At 41.3% G+C, this 12312-nt stretch overlaps 1 protein-coding gene across 1 annotated transcript in view; it reads left to right on the forward strand.

The window, feature by feature from the left end:
• Positions 1–12312, forward strand: part of adam19a (ADAM metallopeptidase domain 19a) — a 168158-nt gene that overhangs the window by 24599 nt on the left and 131247 nt on the right. The window contains exon 2 of the mRNA XM_085758931.1: positions 2448–2527. Within this exon, the coding sequence (XP_085615057.1) occupies positions 2448–2527 (80 nt within the window). The remainder of the gene's footprint in view (positions 1–2447; positions 2528–12312) is intronic.

Genomic DNA, 12312 nt, shown 5'->3' on the forward strand with positions numbered 1-12312 from the left:
AAGGAAGCACGAAGGAAGGAAGGGAAAAAGGATTGTGGAAAGAAGGAAGGGAAAAGGAAGGAAAGAAAGATGGAGGGAGGCAACAGATTGGGCCAAATAGATCAAAATAGGAAGGAAGAAGAAGTAAGGACGAAGGGAACGAAGGAAGGAAGGACGGAAGGAAGGGAAAAAGGAAGGAAAGAAAAATGGAGGGAAGGAACAGATTAGGTGAAGGAAGGAAGCAGAAGGATGGGCGAAGGGAAGGAAGGAAGGAATGGAAAGATGATTGTGGAAAGAAGGAAGGGAGAAAGGAAGGAAAGAAGGTAGGATGGAGGAAGGGAACATATTTGGTCAATTTGACCCAGAAGGACAACAGGAGGATTAACTTTATTTCCACTAACATAGGAAGGTGGTATCATAATCACTTATTGACTTATTGATACATCAAGACTGGATGTCATTACCAGTCAATTTTCCCAAAAAAATTTCTAGAAAAATGATCGCAGTATAAATAAAACAAAATGTTGTACGCACAAATAAATACAGTTTATTTTGATGCATTCAAACAGTTGCACAAGTACATCTTTAACATAATAGCACCAGTTTTTTATGCAGTCCAAACAAAGGAATTACCATCAGATTGATACAGTATCATGTTATAAAATATCTCAATATTTTAGTGTATTGATATTTCATACACCATAATGTGGTTGCTACAGTCCAGTATGTAAACACATGGCGCTACACCTCAACATACAGGCTGCAAATGTCTGGCTGAAGGATTTAATCGTCAAAAGAAGATACTATTTATCTAATGAAATCAGTTTTTGGCGGCTCCACCTACGACATCAGTTCCTGTGTGATGCTTTCGGCCCCTCCCAACGGCCGAGACTTCACAGCTAAATTTACCCTTGGTGTGATGAGGGTGGAGGTGGTTTCCATGGCTCTGTGTGTGGCTCCTGCTGTGGATGGGAGGATCCCATGTTCCAGGGAGGAATAATAAAGACAGATCATACGGAGCACATGTTAGCACTGCTGTCCGCCTGACGACTGACTGCTTAATAACCATGTGTGCTCCCTGGCTGATTACTGGAACTCAGTTTGTTTCTACTTTTCCTGTTGGCTGCTTCTTTAGAAAACCTCCTCCATTATTCACTTTGTAAAGATGAAAAGGCTGTTTCACTCTCCTCTTTTTCTTTTCCCCTCCGCTGTGTGTGTTCCTGTGTCTGTGTGTGTGTGTGTGTGTGTGTTTGATTGAGATGATTGATAAACGGCAGACTGAGGTCTTTATGAGCCCATTACACTCCAGCCTTACATCATGTCTCGTTCTGTCTTCCTGATCATTTCGGGTAAATGTTCCCCAGAGCTGAAATGAAAGTTCAGAGAAACTCCTCTGTCTGTTCGCTTCATCGCTAAAATAAAAACGGTGACACCTTTAGCACAGAGTTATCTGTATAGCTGCTAAGCTGATGTGTAGGGATTCAATTTGAAGTGAACCCATGGCTCATCTGAAATAATCCAATCGTACTGTTCAGATCCTTGCTCAGTGGAAATAGGAGCCATTATCAGACTGAGCTGAGCTGGTGCATTGACTCAGAAAGTATGTATGTATGCATGTCATTGTTTTGGTATGAATCACACTGACTGTTCAGACATGTCATGTCATGATACTATGTGTTTTTACTATAAAACAAAGTTACAACACACATAATGGTGATTCATGCTAACTGTAGCCTGTTCATTGACGATCTACTAATTTATTTTAAAGGTCTCATACAGTATAAAGGTAGATGTTTGTGTTAAAGCTCCATACAGTATAAAGGTAGATGTCCATGTGTAGTGTGATTATAAAGCAGCGCTAGGTTCTATATTAATACTGTGAAAGTATCAAAGCCTCAGTCCACAGAGAAATGCACACAGTCTGTATTCAGAAACTAAGCCTTAAAACCAGCCGTCAGGACTTCCTGTCACTCTGTGATGTCACAACAAAGCAGACACCCTAAGCCCCGCCTCTCAACAGCTGGACCCACCGTCCAGTACTTTGCAGGCTTTTGTTTCTTTGAGTCTTTTAATCTGAAATCTGCTCTATTTTTTATTGGATCACTCAGAAAACAGTCAGCCAATCAGAAGAGAGCCTGAGAGTTTCCTCTCTTCTGATTGGCTGCCACCAACCTGTTGTTACTGGAGTTCCTGATAGGAGATCTAAAATTACACTGAGATGGCTTTTGGCTCTTAAAACCACAAGTACATCTTCTTCGGGATCAACACCTTAAATAAAACAGAGCGGAAGAAAAAATCGTAGCTTTCACGTCTTTCTATTTCAACCTTTTATTGCCTTTTTTTTTTTTTACCAATGTAGTTGACTCTGTTGACATCCCTGCTCTTGTATCTGCGTTGACCCGCCTCACATGTCTTTGTAAGCCAGTCCTACGTCCCATTAATCTCCCTCTTTCTTTCGTCTCCTCCAGGGCCGAGGACGGGAAGGACGGTGACGGCGCAGTGGCTGTCTCAAGACCGGATCAAGAGGGAGGCCGAGACCCCGACACAGGTCAGATTTCCCATCAACCTTGATCTGACCTCTCTTTATTTATTTATTTATTTTTCTCCTTCCACTCACACTGAGCTCATCCAAAGCAGCTAAACACTCCGACCGCTTTGCCTCTGGCCGCTGGGTTAACTGTTATGATTGGAGTGCGATATAAAAGTGTGTGTGTGTGTGTGTGTGTGTGTGTATGTGTGTGAGGACCTGTGGGCCTGCAGCGCTGATTATAGCTAACAAGATTAAAGTGTTGTACAAACCCAACCACACACAGTCACTTTTCTGTTGCAGCGGTCCGATGGGATGTGAAGGTCACGGGGGCGCGGCGGGAATCACGTGTTTTTCTTCCTATGAGCATATATACACACATTTCTAATTAAACCATCTCTTACACAACCGCGATGGCTCTGCTAGCTTAAATATTTAATCGCGGCACATGACCCCATGTTGTTGGAGGTTTGTTTTCCACCCGCCTCCTGCCACAGTGTGTGTGTGTGTGTGTGTTTATGGTTGGATGGAGGATTGTGTTGCTGTTGTATCCTGAGGGGGCTCTTCACTCTGTGGTTTCAGTTGTTGATACGGAGGCTTTTTTTTTTTTTTACTGCCTCGTTTTTAAAGTCAACGTTCAGTTACACAACCTCCGCAACCTACACACTGGTCCACATACAGTTACACACTGTACATAGTGTACGTACTTGTGCACACTGGTGGGAGGATGAGCACATTTAAAGACTGTGTGTGTGCCCTTTTAGAAAAGGTGTTCTTGATCACTGTAGATAATTCACCGGCAGTTTTAACCTAACGCAGCACATTTAGAAAATATCAAGGATTAGTTTATAGACCTATTGAAACCAGAGTTGACCCAAAATATATGGCAATGTGTGATTTTTTTTTTTTTTTTTTTAATATCACAACAATTGGACAGTTGCCAATTAGAATGACTATCGTTAAATGAAGAAATACTTGCTGATTTGTTTTTCCTGCCTTTGCGGATTTTCAAATCTAAAGAACTGTCGCTTTTTGACCACAAGTTGTTCACTGTCAGATGTATAAGGAACTCGAAAGCATTAGACTCTGTCACTGTTTTTTAATCAGATGTTGCACCTCCTTCAATCTATCCCTGATTATTTCATTTTTATTTATTGAATTATTGTTATTTATCTGTATTACTACTTGTAATTGTAATTTTGCTGCCTCTTGGCCAGGTCGCTTTTGAAAAAGAGATTGTACATCTCAATAAGCTTTACCTGGTTAAATAAAGGTTAGAAATATATATTAAAAGGGAATATGTGATCAAAGTAAATGTAATTTTACTTTAACTGCATCCCTTATTCCTTACAAAAAAAAATAATCTGGTGGTTTGGATGAAAGTTGGCAAAATATAAAGATTTCAAATTACAATTGATCAGTATAAAGCGGCTGCATTGTGTACGTGTTGATGCTGTTCTTATGCCTCATAAGATATTTTCAATATAAACTGTTGTTAGAGTCATAGCATTTTTGTTGTTGCTATCTGTTTTCTATTTGTAGGGAAAGCGACACCACTGTAAATAATTCTTTACACATGTTTATTTTGGTATTTATTTATTTAAAAGGATCCTCATTAGCTGATGCCAATGGCACAAGCTAGTCTTCCTGGGGTCCGAAGTACCTTACATCGAAAAGAGAAAAAACAATATCAAATCAGTCAAATAGACATCTTAATACATCATGTTTGCAGTAATACTAACAACAGCACATTGGTAGATGATTGAAACTTCCCTTCCGTGTTTGGCCCTAAAAATAAACTAATTGTAAGCAAAACTGTAGAGAAATGAGTGGTAGCCTATATCGATGGTCTGCTGAGCTTCATGTGTGCTGTGTTGGAGGCTGAGAGGCGACGAGTGCTGCAGGTGTTCAGGACGCTCTGATCAGTGGGAGTGTGTCGGACGTGGTGAGGAGGTGAGCAGGGGGCCACCGCTGTGTTTCCTTTGAGAGGACTGCCATGTGTGAGGTCAAGGAGAAGACCTCTGTGATCTGCCCCCCACCACCACCACCAACACACTCTACCCACTCTACCCACCAGGAGCTGTTCCCAGAGTGCTGCTAACAATGATCAATGGTGTGTGGTCAGCGTGTGTCTCCTCTTCATGTTCACCACACACATCCCAGGAGGGGAGATGCTCCCTGAACTCACCAGAGACAAACTGAGATCTATTGAAGTCCTAATGTGGAGGAGCTGGGCTGTTGTGCTCTCTGGCTCCCCCATCAGGTGTGGAGCGGTACTACTTTTTATAGAACTGTCATGAATATGACACATTTGTTGACATGTTGAAGCCAGCGTAACCTTTAAAGGGATAGTTAAACATTTTGGCAAATTGGCCCATTGCCATACTCGCTATAGTCATAGCAGTAGGTTTGTTACCTTTATTTGTCGGTGCAAGCTATTTTTAGAACGGTGGAGCAGAGCTGTGAGCTGCTCAGAGCTACGCTACAGAGGCTAATGGGATTTCTTGGTTTCCCTCATCGAACTCATCAAATACACAATCCAACAACTCCAAAACACTCTGGTGGACAAGTTGTGACCTGCACATTCACCACACTATGAGATAATAACAGAACGTTACCAGACAGAGTTGTTTTCGAGGTAAATGCAGAGACTGCTTGCTGAAAAACTGTCCCTGAAGGCAACGAGCATCAGCGGTTTTGCATGAATTTCCCTCTAAAACAACTCTGTCTGGTAACGTTCTGTTATTATCTCATAGCGTGGTGTAGTATATTATCCACCTCAACTCTTTTCTTTATTGTTTTGTATTATCTTATGTTCTTCTTTGTGTATTTTCTAGAGTAAAGAAATGTGTAGACTAATGCCCTGCTTCACAGGTTCTATATTTAGCCCAGAAAGAATCTGTCTTGTCAGGTATCCTGAGACATGTGTTTCTTGTTTATTACCCTTCTTTGGTGGGTCATAGTTTCTGGGGATACTGGTGAATGTGCAGGTCACAACTTATCCACCAGAGCGTTTTGGAGTTGTTGGATTGTGTATTTGATGAGTTTGATGAGGGAAACCAAGAAATCCCATTAGCCTCTGTAGCGTAGCTCTGAGCAGCTCGCGGCTCTGCTCCGCCGTTCTAAAAACAGCTTGCACCGACAATTAAAGGTAACGAACCTACTGCTATGACTATAGGGATTATGGCAATGGGCCAATTTGCCAAAATGTTGAACTATCCCTTTAAACACATAACTTCCTGGTCCAGAAACAAGATGGCGTCGGTCTTCCCTCCTGTCTTTTCTCTGAGCTCTCACCAACCAGTAAAATCCATTGAGCCAATGAGACGTGAAATCACATTCGTTTTTAGGGAAAGGTTGTTAGCATTGATGTTAAGCAACTGTGGCTTTACATCAGTGACTTCTGTTGTTGTTGGTGTTGACGTGGAGCTGGACGCACCCGTCCTTCTGAACGAGGGACCTGTGGCACGATGCCTCGATGTACAGATGTCCCTGCTTGGCCCTAATGGCTGCCTTGGCAGGAGAGGGACACTTTGTAGGGGGTGAGAGGAAAAACAAGATTCTGGCCAAACCTCGAGGCGAGACACTCACAGAGAGAGCAGCCGTGAGTTTCAGCCAACAAGAAACACAAGAAATGAAATATTCAGTTCTTCAAAATTATGATTAATGGATCGTTTTCACCACAGGTCATAGCGAGATCCTTCTGTCAGAAGCTGTTTCATTTGATTTGAGAGACCAAATGTTCCAAATCCTTATCTTGTTACGTCATTGTTATTGTTATAAATTCTTATGAGAAGACAAGGAGCAGCGTCTAAATATAACGATTTAGTCACTGTGGTCAGAGCGAACCATGTGCTGTAGAACTGGGAGAACTGGGACTTTTCCCAGTGGCCTGAGGGTTGTTTGGTCCTGCACCATGAACACAGTAAGTCCCAATGTTTCAGTTTGAGTTCATCCCTGAAACATCCAATACAAGAGTTTCCTATATTTTTGTTAAACCAAAGATATCAGTGATACTGATTAATGGGGCAATTTTAAGCATTTTCCAATTATTGGTTGCTCCACCAGTCACAGAAAGTCAAGAAACTGCAGCACATTATTAATGTACCGTCAATGAAAAGACATTTAACTGAAGTATAGTGTTCAAATATTCAAAGTAAGTCAGTAAAAATGCCTGAGTAGATTTAACAAGTTACTTTTTAAAAGGGAAGGGGCAGAACATCTTTTATGGTAATGATGATAATAATAATAATATACGACCAAACTATTAAATAAAAGAGCGTCTTTTAGCTGCAGGTGCATTATTTCCCAGGTGAGAGCAGCGTTAAATTCAACCTATTAAAACCAATAGAGCTGATGATTACTGATACAAACTGAGTGGTCAATACGGCAGCAGTCAAAAACAACAGTCCTGCAGTAAATCCTCCTTTGTCAGTGGTGTTCAATTTGCAATAAAATGGTTTTGGACAGTTGTTGATTTAACTTTATGATCTGTGTGGACTATGTAGACGTGGAATATGGTGAATAAACTAATCATTTCTTATTATGTCGGTTTTAAATATCAGTTATTGATCTCTTTCATTACTAATAACTGGTATCAGTACCTTTAAAAACTAATATAAGCCCATCCCTAATGGATAATCAACACAGAACTCAGCTTGGCTCATATTTTACATTGTGAAGCAGATTCGCTGTCTCTCCAGAACACATTTCATAAAGTGAGCCGATGCAAGTTGGTAAAACTAATAAAACTAGATCCGGGTTTTAAAAACTCAAATCGTCCCCGGGGAACGGAAATTAATAAATTCTTCCTTTCTGAAATTAAAGTTTACCTTTCTTTTCTTTTTTTTAATTTCATCATGTAATTTGTTGGGCCTGACTCAGGAAGGACAGTGAAATGACTTGAGGTTTGGGAAGTCAGACCTGAAAGTGTCTAAGTATAGCAGCATGTCAGGCCTTTGTCAGCTTATCCTCATTTTCCCCCGTTGATGATTTGCTGCCAGGCTCAGGCCAGCTCCCCCGACGGGCACCATGTAATTGACAGTGATCACTGGAGGCGTCTGGCTGCCTCTTGTGCATCTTAATGCTTTACAATAATGGGAAAGTGGATCCTTGCTGAGAAACATAACCATGCAGAATAATTCAGGCCCGTATATTCATCTGCATACCGGATTCCTGACGCTAAGCGGCATGCTAACGAGTAGATATTGATGCTTGAATGGCCGGTGGCAGCATTAGAGGAAATGAAGAGGGTTAGTGTGGGAGATCAATGGGATTAAAAAGCAATGAGAAAGCAAGGTTGAGGATTAAAGAGGTTGGTGGCACATTTCTAAGACCTCTCCTTAACACGATGAGAGTGTTGACAACTGCAAAACAGTCGGATGTCTCGCCTTCCCTCTTTTGTTGGAGATCAGTGATGGAGGTCCGGGCTTAAAAACGTAGTCATAAAGCCCTTTCTCAGGTGAGACCACAGGTGTACACACAAAGAAATAAGAGAATGGATCAAAGATATAGACAGGACGTCCAAAAAACAAAAACTCACAAACCTCAGACTTACCTTGGTCCAGCTCCAGTTGTCCTCAGTGACTGTTATTGACTGTCGCTTGATGTCCAATCCTTTAGGGGGTCAGTCAGACACTTTTTACCCCCTCAGCCTGTGCAAGGACCATGTCCAGTCCACTTCAAGGCTTTCATGCCCTGCAAACACTTCATACCAACAACAGAAGTTGTCTTTCCTACTCATCAAACAAGGAGTTGGAAAGGATTGACAATCCCCAACTATCATTCAGATCTCCACCATGAAGGTTGAAGGATTCATTATAGTCGGAACAAACATGTTCTCTAAAGCCAACAGTGTTTCTGTTTGTTCTGATGGTCCTTAATAAGGTTTAAAAACTACACATTGTGAAGTGGATCTGATTGTCTGATTGATCAGACAAGCCAAACTCCTGGTAGATCATCCAATGTGAATGGTCGTTCTCCAAGAAGATCTTGGTTGTGCAATGCAGAGTCATTATGTTATGACCTCCATTGTTGTAATCAAGCCTTTTATAAATGGATCCATAAGTTAAACCGCTTTTCAATGTTGTATTTAACAGTACCTTGAACAAAACACTGCTGGTCCTGGTCTTAAAGCCATCACAGATATTGGGTCCCAGTCTCTCAGGGTTTGCACAAACCAGGCTTTACCAGGACAACATTTGTTGTAGAAACAGCTGTCAGCAGTATAGATTTAGCCTTTAATCATGCAAATCACAGTCACATGGATGATACATGGATTCATTAGAAGGTTTTAGAATAACTTTGCAAAGCAGCTGGGTTTCTCAGCAGTTTTTTCTCTGAACAACGTACTTATACTTATCGCTAACAAGATGGTGGCTCCCAGTAGTCCTCAGTGTGGAGTTATATCAGAGCTAGAGAGAGTTTTTCCCCACGGAAGGAAGAGCAGAGAGTGACACTGAGGCTTCTCTCGATGGAGAAGATGTTTTCACTCTTCTCCCACCGGGCTTCAGCAAAGACTTTGATTTACCAACTGGCTCGGCTGGAAGTGAAAACAGAACTTTTTGAAAGTGCCCTCCCTCTTCCAGAGAGTTTCCAACAAAGCCTTCCCAGATGGCGCTTTGTAACAAACTATTAGGTTAATCATTGAATGTAAAAGGCTGTCCATTCAAAGGCAGCAAAGTAAAACTTATGAAAGAGATGATTTGCTTTGACTCAGTTAAAGCCAAAGGAGTCCATTAGACAACCCGGTTAGTATTGATTGGTTCATGGTTGAAATATGTCAGCAGTTAGTGTTATTATATTTCCCTGGATTGTATCTGAGGACTGACACACTGAATGTGTGCGAACACGCCGACTGAATCCACCACAGTGATGCTGGACCATGCCAAGTTTGCTTTTTTTTCTGTTTGATTGTCTCATAAAACAGACCTGAAGACTATTATTGATTTTTTTTCCTGTTAAATAATGCTTCAGAAAACGTTTTTTCTGCAACTGCGGGTCCAATCCTTCAAGCAGTTATAAGGGAATTTCTAAGACACTTTGAGCTGTCAAATGAAGTCTTCAGTGGAAAAAAGACCCGGGGCCAAAGAAGGAGAGTGTCAAAGGAGGTGGCAGCAGCCGTGTGTGTGTTGCATTTCTGTGTGGTAAATATTAATTTCAGTAAACAAGTCTTGTACAAACACTCTCTCACTGTTGTATTTATGTAGGAAGGTCGACTGACCTTTACTCAACATTTACTGCAGCTTCCCGTCCCTGCAGGAAAACACACATACATTTTGCTGTTTATGAAGTTGTTTTTAGCCTCAGTCCATCAGAGTAGTAATAGGATGGTTGTGTTACTGTTACCTCTGTTGTTAATAGTTGATTGTGAGGGAAAGGTGATGATTTAAGATAATTGTTGATGTTAACTTTGGATGATATTGATTCATAGTGCATTATTGCTATTATTTATAAATTGTCTGTGTAGGTTCTCAGTCATCAAGACCATGATTATGATCATGTGAAGTGCTAAAGTTGAAGGCCATTGGACTTCCTTTCTAAACTTTAAGATGTTTCACCTGTGGTCTTCTTCAGTTTTAAAGATTGACATTGGAGTCCTAGGTATTTGACCTTTGGTGGAAACGACACTTTTGGGGGTCGTCCTGAGAATTATTAACACCCCCAAGGTGTCATCTTCACCAAAGGTTAAATACCTGTCACTCCCACAGTGGTTCTTGAGAACTGAAGAAGTCTTTAGGATCAGAGGTGGAACGTCTTCAGGAACAGACAGGAAGCCCAATTGCCTTCAACTTTAGCTCTTAACCCCAGAACACCCACTGGCCCGTTAAGTAGAAGCAACATGACCCGTCCAGTTGAGTGCAAAGACTTGTTGGACTCAGCAGAACCACAGAAGAACTGGTCCACTCTCAGCTTATCTGTGTTGTTACTCCTCAGAAAGCAGCAGCTGCAGGAATCTCTCCATGCAGATAAAAATTCAATTTAGCCTGTTATCAAGTTACTCCTTGAATTAACATCTATTAATGACTCCTGATATTATCTGTCTTATATAATGATAATTAGAGATTGAGCTCAGTGGATTAATGAGTTGTTGAACTGAAAGTTGAAAATCATTTCTCAGAATTTTGAGTTTGATTTTATAGTATGACACAGTAGAGAACATAAACACCAGATAAAGGAACGGTTGGATCTTTTATCTTTTTGCATGAACCTTAAAAACAAGGCTTCTGATTGGCTGACTGCTTCCTAGGTGATCTCTAAGTGAATAGAGTAGATTTAGGAATAAAACACATAGAGAAACCAAATCCTGGGTTGGATGGTGGGTTCAGGTGGTGGGCGGGGCTTAGGGTGACTGCTTTGTTGTGACATCACATCTACCTTTATACCGTATGGAGCTTTAACACAAACATCTACCTTTATTTTGAAGGAGCTTTAACACAAACATCTACCTTTATACTGCGTGGAGCTTTAATACAGACATCTACCTTTATTTTGAAGGAGCTTTAACACAAACATCTACCTTTATACTGCGTGGAGCTTTAATACAGACATCTACCTTTATTTTGAAGGAGCTTTAACACAAACATCTACCTTTATACTGCGTGGAGCTTTAATACAGACATCTACCTTTATTTTGAAGGAGCTTTAACACAAACATCTACCTTTATACTGCGTGGAGCTTTAATACAGACATCTACCTTTATTTTGAAGGAGCTTTAATACAGACATCTGCCTTTATGCTGTATGGATCGACCTTTAAAACAACTTTGATATATTATAAACTTTTTATGACTTCGAATTGCCTGTTTTGAAGATTATCTTCGCTCTTTTGTCGACTTGGCCTCAGAGCGTCAGACAAAACCTGTGAAAACACTTTAATCTTCCCGGCGTGGAAAAACATGCGGGTGTGGAAACGGCAGCAGCCAAACATCAGTATTCAGACAGAAGCAGACGACGTGTTTGCTGCCTGTTCATCGCATTGTCCTGCTCTGTCGCTGACAGGAAAGAGCCAGGCTGTTCATTGTTGCCGCGTCTTCCTTTTGTGTACATCTGGCAGTCGTACGCTCTCCTGCTCTCCTGTGTGTTCATATGTGAGTGTGTTGAGCACAGTCAGCAATAAGCTGCAATCTGTATCTGTATCAACTGCCAAGCCCACCTGCAGCAAGCCGCCGCCGTTCGGGTTCCAGCTCAGAGCAGCGTGCGACTCGATTCTCAGCGCTGATAAATTTAAACACTTGAGATGGACACAAATCTGATTCGGTCCAGAATGTGTGTGTGTGTGTGTGTGTGTTGGTGCTGCTGTCTGCTGTCCAAGATCCCCACACCCCCCTACTGCAATTAGATTTCTGCAAGTTTTAATTAAACAAAAGGAAATTCTTCCAGTCTTTTTCAGGATTTCCAACAGATTAAAGAATTCTTTTTAATTAGTCAGTTGTTGAAACATGAAACAAATGATTAACACTTTATTTCCCGCCTCAATTTGATAGGAAGGTAACTCAGGTGGAGAAAATTGAAATCCTTTTTTAAAGGTATATTGTGTAGGAATTACTCCCATCTAGTGTTGCGGTTGTAAATCGCAAGCAACTCAATCGTATTTTTCATGCTGCATTCACGTGAAATTGGGCAGACGGCAGACGGACGACAGCCGCTGCAGGTAACGGCATGAACAAGCCTCTATGTAAACAAGTGGTCCGTCAGCACGAGGCAAAACAATACACGTGACAATATGTTGTCATGGCGATGTCGTATTGTTTACCTGACCCACGTTTTACCAGCTTTCTCTGGACTTCTGGGACTAAAATGACATC

Source organism: Trachurus japonicus, chromosome 18 (genome assembly GCF_045865225.1).
Source record: "Trachurus japonicus isolate A0001 chromosome 18, Traja_1.0".
NCBI classification, from domain to species: Eukaryota; Metazoa; Chordata; class Actinopteri; order Carangiformes; family Carangidae; genus Trachurus; species Trachurus japonicus.